At 48.3% G+C, this 24,593-nt stretch overlaps 1 protein-coding gene across 1 annotated transcript; it reads right to left on the bottom strand.

Moving 5' to 3' along the window:
• Window positions 1–5,318: 5,318 nt before the first annotated feature.
• On the bottom strand, window positions 5,319–22,772 carry AOC1 (amine oxidase copper containing 1). Its single transcript, XM_069588713.1, has 5 exons — window positions 22,118–22,772; window positions 8,421–10,003; window positions 7,181–7,466; window positions 6,681–6,813; window positions 5,319–6,352 (listed from the first exon to the last, which is right to left on the bottom strand). Exons 2-5 carry the CDS (start codon window positions 9,997–9,999, stop codon window positions 6,083–6,085), a joined length of 2,268 nt encoding a protein of 755 aa, XP_069444814.1. The 5' UTR covers window positions 10,000–10,003; window positions 22,118–22,772; the 3' UTR covers window positions 5,319–6,082.
• Between the last annotated feature and the right edge of the window lie 1,821 nt (window positions 22,773–24,593).

Below are 24,593 nucleotides of genomic sequence, written 5' to 3'. Positions count from 1 at the left end.
GCCCTTGAGAAAGAACTGAAGGTCCTTGACTGCCTAGTGACTACATCATCATTATTCAGTCTCCTTTGACTGTTTTCCTTTGTTTCAGCATTTCTCACTTCTCTGATTAAACTTATTCTTTGACTGAAGTTTTCAAAGGGCAAAAGGCAGGCAGAGGACACGGCGGGGGTGGGGGGGAGGGGTTGCGGGGTGTCAAGGACCATATGGTTCTGCTCCATTTTATACTTCCAGATTGAACAAATCTAAATTTACCTACTTTTGTCTCCTTGTAAGTCCAAGAGGGAAACTAAAGATGTTTGGGTTTATTAAGCATATATATTGTACCACTGAATAAAAATTGTGCTATAAAAAGTACATAGTTTTTGAGGTTATGAAATATGTTCTTAAGTTTGCCAATCAGAAAATGCCAGTGTAACATTTTCATTACTTGTTTCTTGGTTTTGTTAAAACTTTCAAGGGTTAAAAACTGTGATATGTAAAAATGATAAGTGAAGCATTTTGGTATGTAAAGCAAAAGATACCAAAACCCCAGGGGAGAAGTTAACTCCATGATGACTGCCGCAGTTCTGAGAACTGACCACAGAGAAATGGGAACAAGTGCACCCTGGAACTAAAGATTCACTTTCTCTCTCTCTTTAGTTGCTCAATCGTGTCTGACTCTTGCGACCCTATGGATTGTAGCCCGCCAGGCTCCTCTGTCCTTGGAATTCTCCAGGCAAGAATCCTGGAGTGGGTTGCCATTTCCTTCTCCAGAAGATTAATTAACTGTCTTAAAACAACCAAGGTGATGCTAGTCAGACCACTGATGACCAATCTGAAGATGACTGTTAGAGATGATGGTGCTGTTTCTGGATGTTGCCCACCCCCGACTCTGCCTGTAAACTTTCTCACCCCTTGCTTGTTGGCAGTGGGGGTGGGTGGGGAGTCAGCCTTTGGACAGATGTCCACCACCCACCCCTGCAGTTGCCAGCACCTGAAATAAAGCAAACTTTCTTTTCCACCAACCTGGCCCGCTTATTGGCTTTTGAGTGGCGAGCAGCCGGATCCCCTATGAGTACCTTTCAGTAACACCAAGACAGGGAATTCTTACTAAAACATAATCACAATACTGTTATCACTCCTAAATAATTTATAATAATTTCTTTGTTGCTGTTGTTCAGTCACTCAGTCGTGTCTGACTCTTCGTGACCCCATGGACTACGGCACATCAGGCTTCCCTGTCCTTCACTGTTTCCCAGAGTTTGCTCAGATTCATATCCATTGAGTCACTGAGGCCATCCAATCACTTCATCCTCCTTCTCCTCCTGCCCTCAATCTTTCCTAGCATCAGGTCCAATGAGTTGGCTCCTTGCGTCAAGTGGCCAATAGTAATTTCTTAATATCATTAAATATCCAGAGTGTTCACATTTCCTAATTGTCTCATAAACATTTTGATTTTCTTTGCTCAAATTAGGATCCTGGTAAGATTCATATATTATGATTACTTGATATGTTTTCAGTGTCCTTTAAAATTTTTTTAGTTCCCTGACCAGGGATTGAACCCAGGTCCTCCAGAGTGAAGTGCCTCCCACCTGGAGAAGACCTGCAAATGAGTGCAGTGGCCCCGAGTATGTACGTGCTGTTCAAGGAGAAATCGTCTGCCAGGGTGGGGCTGGCCTTCCTGGCTCAGGGATGCTGTGTACTTGAGAGTCGGGGTCAAACAATGGACTGTTGACAACTGTTCACAAAGGTCATGCTAGGATGACACGTTAGGGGGCCATTTGCAGCTCTAGAGTCAGAGCAGACTTCAGTCTTTATAAAACAAGAAGATGCCCAGCGGAGAGAAGCCTAGCTCTCATTATAGCATGTGACAGCACCCTGCAGGCTGCACGTCTCTCTGGCCTGCTTGTCTCCCCAGCACGGCCATGGGTGGATGTCTCGAGGATGGGGACTGAGCTTTCCTCGTCTTTGTATCCCTGGCCTGACACATCCGGAGTTTGCGTCATGCTTAGAACAAGGAGGGGCAAGCAGAGACATGCTGAGAAGGGATGAGAAGGGGAGGAGGTTGGAGAGTGGCTGCCTGCAGGGACCACCAGGGATCTGGGAGCTGCAAGAGTGGGAAGTGACGACGGCCCTGGGGAGGTTGGGGCTATTTTCAGTGGGGGAGAGTCAGGTTTTCTTGCCGTCTCATCAGGTGAGGGAGGCCGTGCTGTCATAGCCAGGGGATGGCCAAGATTATCATTAGGGCCAAGGGACAGAAACTTGACAGGGTCGGGGAAAGGAAGATGTGAGGAGTAGGCATAATCTGGGATGTGCGTTTCCTGGGCTGTTGGTCACTTAGTCACTCAACAAGCACTGAAGATCCACCGAATGCACAACACGATCAGACCTGCTGCGAAGACGCAGAGGAGGGAGGGGTTTTGGCCTTCAAGCAGCCCCCGGTGTGGGTGGGGAGACAACAGTCCCCCCACACAACAAAATGCCTGTAAAGGAGCCCCCTGTCCTCTGGTTTCTAACCTGCTCTCACCTGAGCCCCTTCAACGAGTCATGATCTTCTGTTTGGGGGGAAAGGTTGGAATCTATATACTTAACATCCCGTCAGAAGAAAGGGATAAAGAAAACCAGCGCTTGCTGCCACGTCTTTCATCTTATTAGACGTGAAACCTTGGGGGTGATGAGACAGATACGGCAACTCTCGAGGAGTGCGTCAGAAGCATTCGAGCTGAGGAATGCTTGCCTTGGCCTGGGGCTCTTCTAAACCAGTTCCGGTGGGGGGTGGAACTGAAAAACTTCACACAATGTGCAGCTGAGGACGATAGAGTTGGAACAGGTATGCTGGAGGAGCAGATCACTGCTTTTGATGGATGCGTGCTGTCTGTGGATGTGGCTGCCTTCAACGAGGTCTAAAACTCACGGTGGATCGGTGACCTTGAATAAAAGCTTGCAAGAAAAAACGCTGCTGACGCACCCCTTTAGTTTTGCCCTGTCTGTCTCACCATTATCCCAAGGTTCCACGTCTGATAAGATGGAACATTTAGCAGCAAATGCTGGTTTTTTGGTTTAATTGGCTTTTTTTTTTTTTTATAAATAATTCACAAAGTGGAGGCACTGTGAGGATTACAGAAGACAAATCGTCCGCAGCTCTACCACCCAAATGTTACTATTGCTGTTCAGTCGCTCAGTCGTGTCCGACTCTTTGCGACCCCAGGGACTGCAGCACGCTAGGCTTCCCTGTCCTTCACTATCTCCTGGAGTTTGCTCAAGTTCAAGTCCATGGAGGCAGTTCTGTTCCATTCAGTTCAGTTGCTCAGTCGTATCTGACTCTTTGCAACCTTCCCTGTCCATCACCAACTCCCAGAGTTTACCCAAACTCATGCCCATGGAGTCGGTGATGCCATCTAACCATCTCATCCTCTTACTAATGTGAAATAATGAACAGAGAACACAGCTTTTGTAGCTGAGGTAGGACCAGTCGAAGACCCAGGACTCGGCCCCCTGCCCCGGTGTGCCCCGGTTCCCTGCGGGCAGATCCTGGAACTGGACTGACCCGAGTGACTAAACTCTGAGCAGAGGTCAGGGACACAAAGCTAGGGTGGGGCGCAGAGGAGGATCCACTTGTTCAGCTTTCTTCAGCCCACAGTCCCCCAGATGGACCTCCACACCCATTGTATTAGTTCCTATTGCTGCTATAAATAAGCCACAAGCTTAGTGACTTCAAACAACATGTTTACTCTCTTACAGCCTAGAGTCTACACAGCTGTGTTGCTAACGGCGGCTCTCAGGGACAATCCATCTCCTCGCCTTTTCCACCGACATCCCCAGCTTACTGTTCCTCCTCTGACTTTAGAGCCAGCCTCCTGTCTGACCCCTGCCTCTCTCGTTAAGGAAAAAATCCACCCCCCCAATCCAACAGCAATGTAATGAAGGTTTACCTCGAGAAATCCTTGTGATTATATTGAACCCACCTGGATAACCTAAGAGAATTTGCCATCTCAGGAGCCTTACCTTAATCACACCCGCTGAACGCCTTCATTTGGCTGGGTTAAGTGACTATATTCACAGGTCACCAGGAGGTTAGGATGTGGGGGCGGGGTGAATCTGGCGCCTCCGTTCATCCTGGCCAGCTGCTATATCCCAGTAATCAGCAATAAGAGTTGCTTCCTTCTTCCTTCTCTTTTCCTTCTAAAATTTACTGTGCCTCACTCAGTCATGTCCAACTCGTTGCGACCCCGTGGACTGTAGCCCACCAGGCTCCTCCATCCATGGGATTCTCCAGGCAAGAATACTGGAGTGGGTTGCCATTTCCTTCTCCAGGGGATCTTCCCAACCCAGGGATCGAACCTGGGTCTCCCACATTGCAGGCAGACGCTTTAACCTCTGAGCCACCAGGGAAGCGCTTTTATTAAGTAGGGGCTTCTCAGGTGGCTCAGTGATAAAGAATCTGCCAGCCAGTTCAGGAGATGCAGAAGCTATGGGTTCAATCCCTGGGTTGGGAAATCCCCTGGAGAAGGAAATGACAACCTACTCCAGTATTCTTGCCTGGAGGATCCCAGGGACAGAGGAGCCGGGGGGCGGGGGGGGGGGGGGGGGGCGGGCTACAGTCCATGAGATAGCAAAGAACTGGACATGACTGAGTGACTGAGCACCATACATTCTTATGATTAAAAAAGAGAAACAAAATAGCACCGGGGTGGGAGGTCGTGGCACCTGGGAACCTACTGGTCTGGGTCTGCACTGTGGCTGGGACACTCAGAGGCTCCCTCAACACCCAGAGGGAGAGAGGAGACCCTGCCCCCATCACTCTGCCCTCTCCCCCACATCACTCCACCCTCTCCACCCTGGGTCCCCTCAAGTTTTCTTCATCCAAAAAGGAAGAAGCTCTCAAAGAAACCTACCACCAAAATAGACAGGTTCCCCTGAGCAATCCTGCTCCATCCCGTCTCTTTCACCCCATTTCTCCCCACCTCTTTAGGTGTTGTGGTTTGGACGTCTGTGTCCCGCCTGATGCCCAGTGTGATGGTGTTGGGAGGTGGGCCTTTGTGGGGTGCTTAGGTCATGAGGGTGGAGCCTCATGAATGGATTAGTGTTCTTACAAAAGAGACCCCAGGGAGACCCCTTACCCCTCTGCCATGGAAGTATGCAGTGAAAAGTCAGAAGTCTTTGACCCAGAAGAGGGCTCTCACTTGACCTTGCTGACACCCTGATCTTGGACTTCCATCCTCCAGACCTGGAGGCAATAAACTTTTGTTGTTGATAAGCCACCCAGACTGTGGTACTGTACTATGTTACGGAAGAACTCGAAACTTTTCGGCTAACCCAATATTTCAGCAGCTCAAATGGACGGAGACAACGGGTAACTACTTTTATTAGAATCATGTGTTATCTTTAAAGAATGTTTATGAGTACGTATATTTCTCTCTTTTCTTATACAAAGATTAGCATGCCATCTATTGTTCTATACCTGTTTTCTGAGCACATCCTGAAGCTCTTCCCTATCAGGACAGTGAATATCCCTGTACATACGTTTCTTTCATAGTCACCTACGATCGCATTGTGTGGGCATTGCAAGGTTTATTAAGATCTATAGGCTCTCTCCTGTAGATGGAGGTTTGGCTTTTTTTCCAGACTTTGCCAGTACAAACAGTCCTTCAGTAAATTGCCATGTACATCTATTTTTTCTGGGGTTTGTAGGTAGATCTCCAGGATAACTCCAAGAAGCTGGATCAGTAAATCAAAAGGTAGAGGAGGCGGCAGTTTCACTGGATTTTTCCAGTGTCTTCCTGTGCTTGCATCACTTGGCATGCCCATCAGTGACCCCTAGTCTCCCAGGAGGGAGCCATCAGCCTCAGATTCCTTACACTGACCTCACAGGCCAACCTAGTATTTTGGTGACTATCATTTGCCATAGGCATGGAGGTCTTCTCTGGGGTGGAGACCAAGGCCTTGGGTTTCTCATCTGTGTGTGTCCCACATGCCTGGCCTGGGGTGTGTCCTCACCCACTGTGCCTCCCCCAGGAAGCTGCCCCAGAGGGGTTTATTGTCTATCCCTGGAGGAGGTGGGGTGCTTGGGCTTCAGGTGGAACTCAATTGGGGGCAGGGGCCTTCACACCAGCCTGTAGGTTCCATTGTAGCTGAAAGATGGCGGCTTCAAGCAGTCCCCCTCTGCCTCAGGCATCCAGCTCTGGGTGTAGGTGGAGCCATTTTCCAGAGGTCGCACGATTACGAGGTCTCTGGACGCCAGGGACGGGTCCTCTGGGAAGAAGTTGAAGGGTCGGAGCAGGAAGCCCACAGAGTTCCCTGGCGTGGTTGTGTTGGGGATGTCTTCTGCGTGGGGGATGTGCAGGAAGCCCACTGTGACCCAGGCCACGAGGTCCTGCGGGAAAGAGGGGTGGGCCATGCTGAGGAGGCTCAGAGGGGAAGGGGTAGCCTGCACCCAAGCCCCAGGTATAAGGAAGGGCAAATCTGGTGAACCCGGAGCTGGCTTTCCACCCAGTAAGCTGGTCCTTGCCCTCCTGGGACTCAGCAGGGATCCTGGGACTGGACAGGGGTCCTGGGACCTGGCAGGAATCCTGGGACCTGGCAGGGATCCTGGGACTGGACAGGGATCCTGGGACCTGCAGGAATCCTGGGACCTGGCAGGAATCCTGGGACTGGACAGGGATCTGTCTCAGGGTGGGGCTGGAAAAAGGCGGAGCTGGTACCTCATCTTCAATGTTCTCATTGTTGCGAAGAAACTCCTCAAAGACGATAGGTGGGTCCCATGGGTCGTTCTGGTTGTATATGCTGCTGCTGTATCTCTCTGACTCCCGGTACTTGGTCACTGCCAGGGGGTACCTGCCCAGGCAGAGAAGCCGCGTGACTCTGGGTGTCAGGGGCCTCCCAGCCCCTCCCAGGGAACACCGCCAGGGTCAACTAAGGGGGAAAGTTACTGCCTTCCCCTATATGCAGGATCATCCCCTGGGAGTTAGCCAGACTCACTCCGGGGCTCTGCAGGGGTTCTGCACACTCCATCCCCAAACACAGAGCCACACACCCAGGAGCATGCACGCACACACACACACACACACACACGGGCACACACCCAGATATAGCACTGGATAGATTCAGAATCTCATGGACAGAAACACAGACACACACAGATACAGGGGAACACAGAGACACAGAGAGGAGCCTCCAGTCCTTCCTCCTGGGCCTTCCTCACCTGGCCCAGGTGACAGCCTGCTCCTCTTGCCAGCCTGGGGGCAGCACTTGGTCGGCCATGGAGTGGATCTGCACTCGGTAGCTGCGCTGGTGGCCCCAGGGGTTCTGCTCAGGGCTAGTAAAAAGCAGGTATTTGGGCAAAGTCTGTCCGAAGCGGAAGGCCGCCTGGCGCTCCCGAGAATACCGCATCTGCTGGAGAGCTGGCTGAACCAGGCGGTGTCCTGGGCTCCAGGGGTTTGTGATGTTTTCCAGCTTCATCTGCAGGGTCTGGAAGCTATTCTTGGTGCCTGCGGGTGTACAGGGAAGGAGCTGGAGTCAAGCACCTGGAACTGAAGCCTCCTCATTCCATCTTGGGCCCTCCATCTGGGACCACACCCAACAGCAGACCATGGACTGAAGGGGATGTTGGGGACAGGCACTGAGCCAGATGGCAGTGGAGGGAAGGGGCTGAGGAACCAGAAGACAGCTCAGAGTTGGCACAGCAGCGGCAGTGACTCCACCGTGACCCTGGGTAGTTCCTCTTGAGAGCGGCGTCTGAGCCTGTTTGCTGCAACTGTGGTCCCAGAGACAGGCAGCTGGCCTTTCCCCAGGGGGAGGGGCCATGTCAATGCCCTCTGGGTCAGGAGCAGACAAGAGGGAGCAGGAGAAGCTGCCCAGCTGGTCCTGGGGGCCTGTTCTAACATAGCACTTGATATCAGGCCAAATCCTGTCATTATACCCATGCCATCTTTTAAGGCACGCATGCTCAGTCACTCAGTTGTGTCCAACTCTGCGACCCCATGGGCTGTAGCCCGCCGGGCTTCTCTGTCCATGGGATTCTCCAGGCAAGAATACTGCAGTGGGTTGCCATTCCCACTCCATTGGAGAAAAGATTCTCCAATCTTTTGTGGTGACACCACTAATTCAACAGACACAAGGAGTATTCCCAATGACACTGCATCCACTCAAAGCTCCAGGCAGGGATGTGTCTTACACCTAGGCATCATCCCCTCCCCTGCCGCGTGCACACCTTTGCACAGGGTCCATCCTCCAAAGGTGTCAGTGCAGGGGCAGCCCCTGGCACTGTTCACATCACCATTTTGCAGGGACACACAGGTTTCTGCAGGCCCTACACCTCCAGGCTGGGTAAACTTTCCTGACATTATGTCTCCACGGGAGACTCAGCATCATCTCCGAGGAGTTTGAGTTACCATGGGGATGCAGACATTTGGCCAGGGGGTGGTCCCAAGCCCGGGTCCTACCTGCCACATCCAGGTCTATGCGGTAATGCACGAGGTGGGTGTGCATGTTGCCAATGAGGTGTGTGTGCAGGCGGGTCCCATGGCGCAGCCCCTCGGGAGTGTAGAAGGTGGCATGGATATAGCCGGTGGCATGCATCTTGGCCTCCATCACCCCATTGGGGTAGAAGATGAAGTCCCAGATGTAATCATAGTTGTAGACCGTCGACGTGGTCCTTAGCACAAGCGCCTGACCCTTGAGCCCCGCATAGAAATTGAAGCCACCGTTGAAGTTGGAGTCAAAGTGCCGCCGGATGGGCACCCCTGTGGGCATCTCGAAGAGACAGAGGGCCCGGGGGTAGAGGACGGGGCCGTCGTCATCATAGTAGTGGAGGGCGTCCACGAAGGTGGCCGTCTCCGGGCAATCGATGCCAGGGGCCAGCTCATGGGTGACGCTGCCCAAGCCCCAGCCCAAGTCCAGGTACTTGGTCTGCATGCCGGCCGGCGTGTGTCCTCCGTACAGCGCCGCAGCCTCCTGCACGCTCACCTCGTAGGCTATGCGCTCACCACCGAAGCGCACGTCCAGGACTTGCAGCCCCGAGGATGAGCGCAGGCGGAAGGAGAAGCTCCAGCCCGCGTAGCGCACTGTGTGGCCATCCAGGCTGTAGCGCGCGCCCTGGGGCTGCACCAGGCGGGGGCCGCTCTTGGAGACGCCCAAGTCCCCACGTAACTGGTAGGAGGAGAAGAGGGCCGCCTCAGGCAGGTTGGCTCTGTCCTTGCCCTTGGCGAGCGGGTCCTCCAAGATCACCGCGTCCACCTCTCCGTCGTCGTACTTCTGAGCCAGCTCCTCGGGGCTCTGGTAGAACCTCCCATTGTACCAGACCTGCTCCACCGTCCAGTCCCGGGGGTTCGGGCTTCCGTGGTCCAGCAGGAGCTCCACCCCAGTGGGATGCAGGAAGTAGCCTTCGATTTGCCGCTGAAGGATGAACCAAGAGCGGCGCTGGCCGGAGGCCACCCCCCGGGGCGCCACATCGGTGAAAGTCAGGCACCGCTGGGAGCAGTTTCCGAACACAGGGCCCACGGTGCGCCGGAAAAACTCGCTCAGGGGCTTGGTGGCCTCCTCCAGGGTGTGACTCAGAAGGGCGTACTCTGCCTTGGAGATGGGTCTGGAGGCCCACAAGGCCTGGTGCCTGGGCCTAGGCAGCAGGTGTCGGAGGTAACGGGGCCTTGGCAGCGGCCCCACGGCAAACTCGGTGATGTTGGGCTGCTCCTGGGCTCCGAAGAAGATGACGGCTAGCGCCTCCCGAACGGGAGGCCGGTGGCCTTTATCCAGAAACTTGAGCACGTGTTGCTTCTTGGGCAGCAGCATCTCAATGAGGAACACGGAGTTCTTGGCCACGGTCAGTGTGTTGGACGGCTCCAGCCTCAGCTCCTTCTGGGACCAGAGGAAGCTGTGCACGGCCTTGAGCTCTTGGGCACTCAGGTCCGCAAATACCCTGCCCTTGTCGCCGGGGGTCCGCGGGGCGCCCTCTGCCGCCGCCAGCGTCTGCAACACCAGGATGGCAGCGCCCGCCCAGCCGAGGGCCAGGGCCTCCCGCCCCATGGCTCTGGAATGCAGCAGAGGAGATGAGCTTAGCAGTTTTGTGGGAGGAAGTGAGTGTCCCCCAGGTTGGGTCTTGGATTACCCTGGCCCTTGACCTCATGATTTTCCCTCGGACTCACCTCCTGGCTTGCAGTCCTCCAACTTGAATTCCGCTCTTTCCTCCCTGGTCTGTAACCTTCCTGGTCTGTAAACTCTTTAGTCCCATGGATGCTCTTACCTGTGTAGACTCCTCCCCTCCTCTGTGCCTTATCTCTGTGGGGCAGAAGCGCTATCTCTCCAGGTTTAGGTCACTCAGATACTCACAGTGCCTCTCCCCCCAAATGCTACAGCGTGCTGGCTGTGCCATGGGTGTTGGCAGCAAAACTGTGTTGTGTCAACACAGTGTTTTTGATACAACACAATGTTTTTTTTTACGGGTAAAATTTGAAATGTAGTGTGGAAGTTCAAAGAGTCGATGGTTCTAGTGCTAATACACGCTACCACTAGGACCAGCTGTGTGACCTTGGGCAGCTTGCTTAAACTCTCTGGGCCTCCATTCTCACAACAGGGAAATGGAAAATAACAATGCAAGTACCTACTTATGGAATTGTTAGGAAAAATCAGTTGGACAATAAGGATAAAGTGTTTAGCACAAAGCCTACTTTCTAGGAAGCACTTGAGAAATGCAAACTACTCATCTTTTTTTCCAGTAGTCATGAAGAATGTGAGAGTTGAACCATAGAGATGGCTGAGTGCCAAAGAACTGATGCTTTTGCACTGTGGTTCTGGAGAAGACTCTTGAGAGTCCCTGGACATCAAGATCAAACCTGTCCGTCCTAAAGGGAAATCAACCCTGAATATTCATTGGAAGGACTGCTGCTGAAGCTGAAGCTCCAATACTTTAGCCATCTGATGCAAAGAGCTGACTCATTGGAAAAGACCCTGAAGCTGGGAAAGACTGAGGGCAGGAGGAGAAGGGGACGACAGAGGATGAGATGGTTGGATGGCATCACTGACTCGATGGACATGAGTTTGAGCAAGCTCTGGGAGATGGTGAAGGACAGGGAAGCTGGCGTGCTGCAGTCCATGGGGTCTCAAAGAGTCGGACACGACTGAACGATATGAGGATACACTCTCTGGTGTCAGAATGTTTAAACTTATGAGTCATGTAGAGTGATTTGACTGGTTCAGTTGTAGACCTGTGTCCACACAGGTGAGGGGGAGAATGGGGTGGCTGGCCCTGCCAAACTTCTTTGGCCTCTTCAATGATGCCCCACTGTTGTGACCACTTGGCCAAGGGCGAAGTTGTGACCTCAGGCCAAGGCCATGAGGAGGGCACCTCAGGATGTCATCATGCCAGGGGGCAATTCGAGATTATGTCCTTTTCCCTTCCATTGTGAGGGGAGACTGTGGTCAGGGTCTCATGGCGCACCCTCTGGAGCTGACACTACAGTCTTGACCTCCCATCCCTGGTGGGGAGTTTCGGGGACTCATGTGATCTTCTCTCCAGCCTGAAGGGGTGGGGAAGCTCTCAGAGTTGCTAAGTGAATCCAGAGCAGAAAGATAAGCAGTGAGGTCTTGTTCTACTATTAAGTTTTGGTCCAGCCTAGTTTCTTTTTTAAACTAGACTTGACTTGAAAAAGTTCTCAGTTCATAGCAGAAGTGAGAGAGATGTACAGAGAGATCCCGTATGCCTCCTGTCTCCTCTCCCTGCTCACATAACCTGGCCCACTAACAGCATCCCACACCAGAGTGGTACCCTTGCTACAATCTGTGGCCCTACAGTGATACATTATTGTCACCCAGTAATTTACATGAGGATTCACTCTGGGTGCTGTACATGCTGTGGGTTTTGAGAAATGTGTAAAGACTTGCATCCATCTCTATGGACCATACAGAGCAGTTTCAGGGCCCTCAACATCCTCTCTACTTCAGCTCTTCATCCTTCACTTCCTTCCCTGACCACTGATCTCTTTACTGTCTCCATAGTTTTGCCTTTTCCAGAATGTCATGCCGTCAGGGTGATACAGCGTGCAGCCCTTTCAGACTGGCTCTTTGGCTCGGTAATATACATTTATGTTCCTCCATGTCTTTTTGGTATCCAAGCCCCTTTCGTCTTAACCTCTGATGAAATTAAATTTGTATTTTAAGGCAGGACAAGAAAAAATTAAACATAGAATTTCCTCTCTGTGTTTGTTTGGGCCTCTTCCCGCCCCTGCTCCCTAACGTGCCATGTGTGTCTGCAGTATGCATTAACCAGAGCGCCTCAAAGATGGGGGTGCCCGCTGGACAGTAAAGATCCATTTTTTTCCTTCTTCTGATGCCAGCAATGTAACCTCTTAGAAGATCACTGTTCTTTCCCAGCTCTATAGGGGCCATGGTGACTTGCAGCTTGCTTTATATGTGCTTACCTGGACTATGTATCTTTGGTGAACTTAATGTAAAATATCAATATATTATTTTGATGTATGGTCCCTTTGTCTTGAAAATGTGAAAGACCATGCCTTCAACTTCCAACAAATGGAACAGTTCTCAGAGCTTTCTGAGAGTCTGCTTCCAGGGCTATAATCCTCTGTTTAACTCAATTCAAATCCCCCCTTTTTCTTCTTAACTTGGTAGTTAATTGAATTTTCATCGACATTTTCTTGGCACAGTTGGCAGTCTATCAGAGGCACCTGGAGACCACCCTAAACTGAAGCTCAGTACCTGCACAGGCTCTTTGAGTCTCACCCAGTTTTTGGTATTCTTCAGGTGCTTTGGTGAGGTCTCCTGATATCCAGACATCATTGCTTTAAATGATGTCCTGAATTTTACTGGACCTATTTTTCTTTAAGAAAAAACTTTTCTTGGCTGTGCTATGCAGCATGTGGGATTTTAATTCCCTGACTATAGATCAAACCTGTGCCCCTTACATGGGAGGCACAGAGTCTTAACCACCTGACCACCAGGGAAGTCCCTCGAGCTGTTTTTCTTGGGACTTTTCTGTTTTTCTCTGAGTCCTAAAGTGGGTAACTGTACATTTCCTAGGCAGGAGACCTGGGGGATATTCTTAGCAGGGGCCCAGGGGAAACTTTGGCATGAGCCAGGTTGGCTATCCTTAAAGATTTGGCTTAAATTGGGAGGATTATGTATATATGGTCAGGACAAACTTGTTTGCCAGTGAAATGAAGACTGAGCCTGCTCAACTCCAAAGGGAAAAGGACGTCTGCTCCTTCCGGCCACAAGGTGCTTCCAGGTCGCTGAGAACCTATCGGAAGTGTTTGAGGATCTATCCTTGTGATGTGTAGTGAGCCCACAGAGGGTCTCAGGATAATCATTAAAAAAAATCCTGCTTGCTGGGCAGGCATAACAAAGGCTGATCATCTCAAGTTCTGAGCACCCAGGGCAGTTTTAGACTGTTAGAGGGAGGAACCAAGACATGTAAGAGAGTCAAACCGACCTGGGATAACTCCTTGGGCAGCTAGACACAGAGGCAGCATGAATTCATGTAATTGGAACGAAGCTGGTGCTTGCAGGTACTAATCTTCACTCTTAAATGGCCAGCATGGAGCTTTGTTGACATTCTAGAAAAAGCCAGCTTGATAAAAGACCTTTTCAAAATTCTGACCCTGAGAGAATAAATATATTCCTCAGAGGATGCTTGAAGGAAGTTATAACTCATACTATGTCCTTGAAACATAAACATAGCTCACATCACCTGAGACGACAGCCTTAGCTCAATTAATAGACCTTAAAACTGAAAAGAGAAAAGTAAAAGTAAAAGAGGCTTTTAAAAACTCAAGTGGGAAACTTATGACATCTATATCTGTGTCTGTCTGGGTATATTTGTTGGTGTGTACATTATAAATATGCACAGGAGGCAACGGCGCTGAGCCGCCGCACTAATCGCGGCCAAAAGGAGCTACCCCACGTCCGAGGTCGGGGCAGCGGCCTAAAGTGCCAGGCTGCGATGGCGCAGGAACGGCCGAGAGGAGCTACCCCGCGTCCGAGGTCAGGGGCAGTGGCTGAGAGGAGCTACTCTGCGTCGGAGGTCGGTGGCGGCCAGGAGGAGACACCCCGCGTCCGAGGTCAGGGGCTCCCGGGAGAAGCCACCTCGTGCCCGAGGCCAGGGGTGGTGACCCTGAGGAGCCACCCAGAGCCCGAGGCCAGGGGTGGCAGCTGGGAGGAGCCACTCACGCCCGAGGCCATGGCCAGCGGCCGGGAGGAGCAACACAAGGAGCGGTGGCTGCAGGAGGGCCTAGAGGAGCTATCCCACGTTGAAGGTCAGGAACTGGGGCGGTGAGGAGATACCCTTCATCCACCGTAAGGAGCAGCAGCTGTGTTTTGCTGGAGCAGCCGTGAAGAGATACCCCATGCCCAAGGTAAGAGAAACCCAAGTAAGATGGTAGGTGTTGAAAGAGGGCATCAGAGGACAGACACACTGAAACCATACTCACAGAAAACTAGTCAGTCTAATCACACTAGGACCACAGCCTTGTCTAATTCAATGAAACCAAGCCATGCCTGTGGGGAAACCCAAGATGGGCAGGTCATGGTGGAGAGGTCTGACAGAATGTGGTCCACTGGAGAAGGGAATGGCAAGCCACTTCAGTATTCTTGCCTTGAGAACCCCATGAACAGTATGAAAAGGCAAAATGATAGAATACCAAAAGAGGAACTCCCCAGGTCATTAGGTGCCCAATATGCTACTGGAGACCAGTGGAAAAATAACTCCAGAAAGAATGAAGGGATGGAGCCAAAGCAAAAACAATACCCAGTTGTGGATGTGACTGGTGACAGAAGTAAGATCCGATGCTGTAAAAAGCAATATTGCATAGGAACCTGGAATGTCGGGTCCATGAATCAAGGCAAATTGGAAGTGGTCAAACAAGAGATGGCAAGGGTGAACGTCGACATTCTAGGAATCAGCGAACTAAAATGGACCAGAATGGGTGAATTTAACTCAGATGACCATTCTATCTACTACTGCGGGCAGGAATCCCTCAGAAGAAATGGAGTAGCCATCATGGTCAACAAAAGAATCCAAAATGAAGTACTTGGATGCAATCTCGAAAACGACAGAATGATCTCTGTTCATCTCCAAGGAAAACCATTCAATATCACAGTTATCCAAGTCTATGCCCCAACCAGAAATGCTGAAGAAACTGAAGTTGAACGGTTTTATGAAGACCTACAAGACATTTTAGAACTAACACCCAAAAAAGATGTCCTTTGCGACCCCATGGACTGTAGCCTACCAGGCTCCTCCCTCCATGGGATTCTCCAGGCAAGAGTACTGGAGTGGGTTGCCATTTCCTTCTCCAGGGGATCTTTCCAACCCAGGGACTGAACCCTGGTCTCCTGCATTCCAGGCAGACATTTTAACCTCTGAGCCACCAGGGAAGTCCTTTTCATTATAGGGGACTGGAATGCAAAAGTAGGAAGTCAGGAAACACCTGAAGTAACAGGCAAATTTGGCCTTGGAATGCGGAATGAAGCAGGGCAAAGACTAATAGAGTTTTGCCAAGAAAATGTACTGGTCATAGCAAACACCCTCTTCCAACAACACAAGAGAAGACTCTACACATGGACATCACCAGATGGTCAACACCAAAATCAGATTGATTATATTCTTTGCGGCCAAAGATGGAGAAGATCTATATAGTCAACAAAAAGAAGACCAGGAGCTGACTGTGGCTCAGATCATGAACTCCTTATTACCAAATTCAGACTCAAATTGAAGAAAGTAGGGAAAACCGCTACACCATTCAGGTATGACCTCAGTCAAATCCCTTATGATTATACAGTGGAAGTGAGAAATAGATTTAAGGGCCTAGATCTGATAGATAGAGTGCCTGATGAACTATGGAATGAGGTTCGTGACATTGTACAGGAGACAGGGATCAAGACCATCCCCATGGAAAAGAAATGCAAAAAAGCAAAATGGCTGTCTGGGGAGCCAGACAGCTACAAATAGCTGTGAAAAGAAGAGAGGTGAAAAGCAAAGGAGAAAAGGAAAGATATAAGCATCTGAATGCAGAGTTCCAAAGAATAGCAAGAAGAGATAAGAAAGCCTTCTTCAGTGATCAATGCAAAGAAATAGAGGAAAAGAACAGAATGGGAAAGACTAGAGATCTCTTCAAGAAAATTAGAGATACCAAGGGAACATTTCATGCAAAGATGGGCTCAATAAATGACGGAAATGGTATGGACCTAACAGAAGCAGAAGATATTAAGAAGAGGTGGCAAGAATACACAGAAGAACTGTACAAAAATGATCCTCACCACCCAGATAATCATGATGATGTGATCACTAATCTAGAGCCAGACATCCTGGAATGTGAAGTCAAGTGGGCCTTAGAAAGCATCACTACGAACAAAGCTAGTGGAGGTGATGGAATCCCAGTTGAGCTGTTTCAAATCCTGAAAGATGATGCTGTGAAAGTGCTGCACTCAATATGCCAGCCAATTTGGAAAACTCAGCAGTGGCCACAGGACTGGAAAAGGTCAGTTTTCATTCCAATCCCAAAGAAAGGCAATGCCAAAGAATGCTCAAACTACCGCACAATTGCGCTCATCTCACATGCTAGTAAAGTAATGCTCAAAATTCTCCAAGCCAGGCTTCAGCAATACGTGAACCATGAACTCCCTGATGTTGAAGCTGGTTTTAGAAAAGGCAGAGGAACCAGAGATCAAATTGCCAACATCTGCTGGATCATGGAAAAAGCAAGAGAGTTCAAGAAAAACATCAATTTCTGCTTTATTGATTATGCCAAAGCCTTTGACTGTGTGGATCACAATAAACTGTGGAAAATTCTGAAAGAGATGGGAATACCAGACCACCTAACCTGCCTCTTGAGAAATCTGTATGCAGGACAGGAAGAAACAGTGAGAACTGGACATGGAGCAACAGACTGGTTCCAAATAGGAGAAAAAGTACGTCAAGGCTATATATTGTCACCCTGCTTATTTAACTTATATGCAGAGTACATCATGAGAAACGCTGTGCTGGAAGAAACACAAGCTGGAATCAAAATTGCCGGGAGAAATATCAATAACCTCAGATATGCAGATGACACCACCCTTATGGCAGAAAGTGAAGAGGAACTAAAAAGCCTCTTGAGGAAAGTGAAAGTGGAGAGTGAAAATGTTGGCTTAAAGCTCAACATTCAGAAAACGAAGATCATGGCATCCAGTCCCATCACTTCATGGGAAATAGACGGGGACACAGTAGAAACAGTGTCAGACTTTATTTTTTTGGGCTCCAAAATCACTGCAGATGGTGACTGCAGCCATGAAATTAAAAGACGCTTACTCCTTGGAAGAAAAGTTATGACCAACCTAGATAGTATATTCAAAAGCAGAGACATTACTTTGCTGACTAAGGTCCGTCTAGTCAAGGCTATGGTTTTTCCTGTGGTCATGTATGGATGTGAGAGTTGGACTGTGAAGAAGGCTGAGCGTGAAGAATTGATGCGTTTGAACTGTGGTGTTGGAGAAGACTCTTGAGAGTCCCTTGGACTGCAAGGAGATCCAACCAGTCCATTCTAAAGGAGATCAACCCTGGGATTTCTTTGGAAGGAATGATGCTGAAGCTGAAGCTTCAGTACTTTGGCCACCTCATGTGAAGAGTTGGCTCATTGAAAAAGACTCTGATGCTGGGAGGGATTGAGGGCAGGAGGAGAAGGGGGACGACTGAGGATGAAGTGGCTGGATGACATCACGGACTCGATGGACGTGAGTCTGAGTGAACTCCGGGAGTTGGTGATGGACAGGGAGGCCTGGCGTGCTGCGATTCATGGGGTTGCAAAGAGTCAGACACGACTGAGTGACTGAACTAACATTATAAATATGGTATGTCCCTACCTCTGTATAGTGTTATCAAAATTAATTTGTAAAAGAGCTCTATTTGACTTAAAGGTAAGTGCTTACAAATCAAATATTTCTAAATGTAAAGACTCTTGAGAGTCCCTTGGACTGCAAGGAGATCCAACCAGTCCATCCTAAAGGAGACCAGTCCTGGGTGTTCATCGGAAAGACTGATCCTGAGGCTGAAACTCCAGTACTTTGGCCACCTCATGTGAAGAGCTGACTCATTGGAAAATGTAACATTCTAAATGTCACTTTAGATCCCTCCCTGATGCTGGGAGGGGTTGGGGGCAGGAGGAGAAGGGGATGACAGAGGATGAGATGGCTGGATGGCATCACTGACTCGATGCACATGAGTTTGGGTGAACTCCGGGAGTTGGTGATGGACAGGGAGGCCTGGCATGCTGCGGTTCATGGGGTCGCAAAGAGTAGGACACAACTGAGCGACTGAACTGAACTGAACTGATCCTAAGAACAATTTCTCCAGACTTCTGATGACTTGAAACTTCAGGGTTCTGCTAAATTAAATGATAGAAATTCTTTGAATGTCTAGATCATTAAAAAAAATTATTTATTTGGCTATACTGGGTTTTAGTTATGGCATGTGGGGTCTTTAGTGGCAGCTTGTGAGATCTAGTTCCCTTCATCAGGAATCAAACTCGGGCCTCCCGTATTGGGAGCATGCTGTCCTAGCCACTGGACAACCAGGGAAGTATGTAGATCATTGTTAATAAGATAAAATACACTAACATTAATTGCTAAAGAAGTCTGTTTGTTTTTACCTACTTTTGACCTCTTATTCCAGAGAGACTTAGCATTTGTAACTGTTAATAAATATATTTTGTGCTTTATTGAAAGATTGTGAAATGGCATATATTTCTAGAAATTAATTTTTAAAAGGGAACCTTCAGCAAAGAGTTTTAGGCATGGTTAACACTAAGATTAGATTAGTAAAGATTTATTAGATTAAATAAATGAATTTTAATATTAAAGATGAAATGATATAAAATAGACCTTTTTTCTCTGTTGTGAGGACAAAGTTTTGTTTTGAAATATTGATCTGCTTCTGCTTTTGGTAAGAGATTATAAAATTTCTTTACCAGTAACTTCCTACACTTGCCTTTGAAATCTTTTGTTGTCAGTTTATTAATAGTTTATGAATAAATATTGTTTAACAGTTACTTATGATCCTACTTGGTCAAACACTTAAAACCTCTGATATCTTTGACAAACTTTCTCAAATCAAACTTTAAATGAAATTCTTTTGACTGGTAGCTAACTTTAGGATGCTTCAGAGGGCTCCTGAACATCTCAAAGAGGGATATTAAAATAATTTGGCTTATTTGTTACATTAAATTGCATGGGAAACATTGTCAAATGAGTAACAAAAAATCTTCTAAAGCTCTATTTTATAGGTAAATATTATTAATATAAAGGTTCTAGAAATTATATGAAGTTCCTAACATTTGAAGCGTCCTGGTATGCTGTTACTCATCTTTCTAGTTGTTGTCTTGAAATGTTGTATGTCACAACAAATTTCCTTGACAGTTGCATTGTGATCGGGTCTTTAACCATGCTTTTCAAGTCTTTTGTCATTTATAGACGGTTATGGTCTTAATCTGATGCTTTTCAAAAATGCCTGTAGGGAGGTTTTCTGCTCCCTAAATAAGTTAGACTCGGTAGCGAAAGGACTTCCACTTTGTATGAGGGTTGTTTTAGAAACAGCTGTCTCATGTATGCCTGCTGAAGACGTAGTAATAGGGTCTCCTTTAACTGCTCATGTCCCACGTTCGCTTGAGTCTCTTCTAAACTCCTGCCACACTCAGCACAATTCTGTAAGCCAGCTAACTTTTCAAGAAGTTGTTGCTTTCTCTTCCCAGTCCTACCTTGATTTGATGTAATAGCATTAACCTTGCAACTTCGCTTCCAGAACCACAGGAAGAAAGCAACTATGATCACATCTTGTTAGCGGTTTATCTTCTTGCTCCCAGGAATGACTTATAAGAAGGCCCTATTGATAAGGCTGATCTAATTTACAGATAGGTCCTACTTATGGGATGGATGGGACATTATCAAGCCAGATATGCAACAAGATCCACAATGGGCATAATTGAAAACTCTTATTTACCAGAAACAAAGTCAGCATCACAAGCCAAATTAACTGCCTTAACTCTAGCTTGTCAGCTAGCTAAAGACCAGGTAACAAATATTTATACTGATGTTCGGTATGCTTTTTGAGTGGCACAGAACTTTGGAGTGCTATGAAAGCAATGAGATTTTAAACCTCATCACGACATCTTATACAAAAAATAGAAAACAGGTTGAAGAGTCATTAATCAGGATCAGTTCAGCTCAGTCGCTCAGTTGTGTCTAACACTTTGTGACCCCATGGATTGAGATAATGGATTAATGGATTAATCGTGATACAACTGCCAAAACAGCAATTATGAAAACAACAGAGCATTTCAAATTTGGCACTGTGGAGGCTGAAGGAAATCAACTTGCTGATGTTGCAGCCAAACGGGCAGCTTTAAATATTCATCCTGTCCAGCCTCCAGAATGTCCACTGCTCTCTATTAACCCTGCAAACTCAATGAAAAATTTATTTCTATGGGCTCAAAAAGTCACCACTAAAGAAGAGAGGCAGATTAGGCAACAAAAAGGGGAAATTTTGACCCCACCACACAAATATGGGTTAGACCCGATAAAATAGTTTCAATAGACATGTGTGTGGTTAGTCACTCAGTTGTGTCCAATTCTTTGTGACCCCATGGACTTCAGCCTGCCAGGCTCCTCTGTCCTTGGGATTTTCCAGGCAAGAATACTGGAGTGGGTTGCTATTTCCTTCTGCAGGGGATCTTTCTGACCCAGGCATCGAACCTGAGTCTCCTGCGGCTCCTGCATTTCAGGCGGATTCTTTACCTGCTGAGCCATCAGGGAAGCCTTGTGCCTCTCTATGTGTGTTCAAAACTCCACCTAAAATAATGATGCTCAAATGGCTATTGATCATATCTATTATTTGATATAAAATAGTGACCACACACAGTGCACATACAGAGCAAAATTGGCATAAGTCCCACTGTACCACTTAGAGTTGACTGTCAGCCTGTGGCAAGCATTCTACTAGCCTAACCCCTTAAAAGGTAAGAAAGAGCTGGGGTATTAAGATGGGGCACTGGGGAACATGATAGATCCAGGGCAGGTAAGCAACCACCATGGTATTGGGGGACCAAATACTGGCTCACCTAATGCTTTCTATCAAAAGATTAATGATCAAAGCGGGGGTGGGGATGATGAGATAAAATTTGCATTTCAAACCAGGACAAGAAAACATTAAACATAGAAGTTGCTCTCTGTGTGTTTTTTTTTGCCTCTTCCCTCTCTCCTCAACTCCCTGATGTGTCAGGTGCATCTCCATTACTCATTAACCAGAGCTCCTCAAAGATGGGAGTGCCCGCTGGACCGGAAAGATCCATTTTCCCCTTCTTCTGATGCTAGCGATATAACCTCTTAAAAGATCACTGTTCTTCCCTGGCTCTGTAGGGGCCGTGGTGATGTGCAGCTTGCTTTATATGTGCTTACCTGGACTATGTATCTTTGGTGAACTTTTTGTAAAATATATTATTTTGATGGATGATCCCTTTGTCTTGAGGATATGTATGACTGTGTTCGACTTCTAACAAGCAGAAGAGTTCTCAGAGCTTTCTGAGAATCTGCTTCCTGGGTTATAATCCTTGGTTTAGCTCAAATAAAATCCTCCTCTTTTTCTTCTTAACTTGATAGTTAACTGAATGTTCATCCGCAGTTCTTATCCCCAAATTGCCTTCTGCTCTGCTAAGGAGAGAGATGTGGAAGAGACCTGCTGTCCTGTAACCTGAGCTTGGCCATTCATTTAACCTTTCCCGGTACAACCCTCGGTTGCAGTGTCCAGATGGGCGGCGGGTGAGGTAGACGATGGCAATGAAGCCGTGGCAGAAGGGAGAACTCAGTGGTGAGTGAGACCTCCACGCTGGGAGATACAAAGCATACCCTCTCCTGCCCATGGCTCATCTCCAGCGCCTGGAGAACAGTGGCCACCTGATGGCTGCACCTGTCCCGTCTCAGCCCTGGGTGGTGTGTGCCTTGGAGTGGTCCTTCTGGGCTCTCACCCCTCCCTTTGGCCCCCCACCTCTTGTGTCTTTGTTTCTGCTGACCCCCTACTCCATGTCCATCTTCCCTCACTGCCCCCCTCCCCTTCCCAGTTCACCCCTGCTTGGCTCTCCCCAAATACCCTCCCCCGCCCAGAACATACCTGTGTGCCCAGCTCCGGGCTCACCTCTGCTGCAGCCTTTGTCTCTGACTCCTTGAACTTTATGGCTGGACCTTGCCCCGGGGGGAGGGACGGGGTGAGGCTTGTGCTGACCAAGGTGGTGACCTACGGCTCAGGAAGCTCCGCAGTGGGCAGGGGCGGCGCACAAGGAAGTGTGTGCGTCTCTCGCGGCAGTGGCCCAGCGGCCTCCTGTTACCCCAAGTTCCGAGTATGGAAACTCCCCAGTCTTTCACCACTTCAGCAGCTGTGTCCACTTCTGTTTTCCCCAAAACACCCATGCCATCGATAATTCCCTGTCATTCTTCCTGCTGAAGCAGCACTTTTCACAAGAGTTGCCTGTGTATTCTCCACTATGATCTGCATTGGGCCATAGTCTGTTAGAGTAGGTGGTGAGTTTCAGAGGTCAGAGATAAAGACAAGGAGAAATTTACCTTCAAGTACTTGCCAATGTGGACTTCCCAGGTGGTTCAGTGGTAAAGAATCCTGTAACGCAGGAGACTTGGGTTTGATCCCTGGGTGGGGAAGATTCCCTGGAGAAGGAAATGGCAACCCACTTCAGTATTCTTGCCTGGAGAATCCCATGGGCAGAGGAGCCTGGTGGGCTACTGTCTGTGGGATTGCAGAGTCAGACATGACTGACTGACTGACTTTCACTTTCATACAGTTTATGAGGTTCTCACGGCAAGTGTACTGGGATGGTTCACCATTTTCTCTTCCAGTGGATCACGTTTTGCCAGAACTCTCCACTATGATCTGTCCATATTGGGTGGCCCTACATGGCATGGCTCATAGCTTCATCAGGTTACAGAAGCTCCTTCACCACGACAAGGTCTTGATACTTGAATGGGGTCAAGAAGCAACAGTTAGAACCCTGCATGGAACAACTGTTTGGTTCAAGATTGAGAAAGGAGTGTGACAGGGCTGTCTGCTGTCACTGTGTTTTTTTTCTTTTTTCTTTTTTTAACCTATATGCTGAACACATCATAAGAAATGCCAGTCTGGATGAGTTACAAGCTGGAATCAAGAAAGGTGGGAGAAACATCAACAGCCTCAGATATGCGGATGATACCATTCTAATGGCAGAAAGAGCCTCTTATGAGGGTGAAGGGGGAGAGTGAAAGAGCCGGCTTAAAACTAAATATTAAAAAAAGTAAGATCATGGCATTCAGCCCCATTCAGTTCAGTTCAGTTCAATTCAGCTGCTCAGTTGTGTCCGACTCTTTGCGACCCCGTGAATCGCAGCACGCCAGGCTTCCCTGTCCATCACCAACTCCCGGAGTTCACTCAAACTCACATCCATCAAGTCGGTGATGCCATCCAGCCATCTCATCCTCTGTCATCCCCTTTTCCTCCTGCCCCCAGTCCTTCCCAGAATTAGGGTCTTTTCCAATGAGTCAACTCTTTGCATGAGGTGGCCAAAGTATTGGAGTTTCAGCTTCAACATCAGTCCTTCGAATGAACACCCAGGACTGATTTCCTTCATTGCAAATAGAAGGGGAAGAGGTGGAAGTAGTGACAGATTTCCTCTTCTTGGGCTTTAAAATCACTGTGGATGGTGACTGCCGCCATGAAATCAGAAGACAAACCTAGACAGTGTGTTGAAAAGCAGATACATCACTCTGCTGACAAAGGTTTGTAGTGTCGAGGCTATGCTCTTCCTGGTGGTCCTGTATGGTTGTGAAAGCTGGACCGTAAGGAAGGCAGAGTGCCAAAGAATTAATGCCTTTGAACTGTGGTGCTGGAGAAGACTCCTGGGAGTCTCTTGGACTACAAGGAGATCAAACCAGTCAATCTTAAGGGAAATCAGCCCTGAATACTCATTGGAAGGACTGATGCTAAAGTTGAAACTCTAGTATTTTGGTCATCTGATGGGAACAGCTAACTCATTGGAAAAGTCCTTGATGCTGGGAAAGATTGAGAGCAGAAGGAAAAGAGGGTGTTAGAGATGAGATGGCTGGATGGATGCAATGGACATGAACTTGGGCAAACTTCAGGAGATAGTGAGGGGCAGAGAGGCCTGGCATGCTGCAGTCCATGGGGTTACAAAGAGCTGGATATGACTGGGTGACTGAACAACAACAAAATTGACTATCTAGATAGGCAAATCTATAGAGACAAAAGCAACTACAGAAGCAGTTGCTTCAGGCTGGGGAGCACAGGTTGTGTAAATGGTGCTACCTAATAGGTATGGGATTTCTTTTAGAAGTGATGAAAATGCTCTAAAATTGACTGTGGTGAGGGCTGCACATATTTGTGAATATACTAAAACCCATTGAATTATTCACTTTGTAGGTGAATTGTATAGTATGTGAGTGATATCTCAAAAAGCTGTTTTTAAAAATAATGAGAGGGACTACTATCTAGAAACACACACAAAACTCCTAAAAAATCAGTGAGAAATAGGAAATCGTTCCTATTTCTTCACATGAGTGAAGAATCTCAAGGGCATGTGATAAGC

This window comes from Ovis canadensis, chromosome 4 (genome assembly GCF_042477335.2).
Source record: "Ovis canadensis isolate MfBH-ARS-UI-01 breed Bighorn chromosome 4, ARS-UI_OviCan_v2, whole genome shotgun sequence".
In the NCBI taxonomy this organism is placed as follows: Eukaryota; Metazoa; Chordata; class Mammalia; order Artiodactyla; family Bovidae; genus Ovis; species Ovis canadensis.
Note: the sequence above shows the minus strand (reverse complement) of the source record. Positions and strands in the feature narration are given on the sequence as shown.

What these genes read in the sequence shown, in the direction of transcription:
- AOC1 (XM_069588713.1), bottom strand. Translation starts at nt 9,999, where the DNA reads ATGGGGCGGGAGGCCCTGGCCCTCGGCTGGGCGGGCGCTGCCATCCTG. An exon ending in CAGGCTGTCACCTGGGCCAG is followed by an intron (nt 6,814 to 7,180) that starts GTGAGGAAGGCC and finishes CTGCCTGGGCAG; the next exon opens with GTACCCCCTGGCAGTGACCA. An exon ending in ATGAGAACATTGAAGATGAG is followed by an intron (nt 6,353 to 6,680) that starts GTACCAGCTCCG and finishes TCTTTCCCGCAG; the next exon opens with GACCTCGTGGCCTGGGTCAC.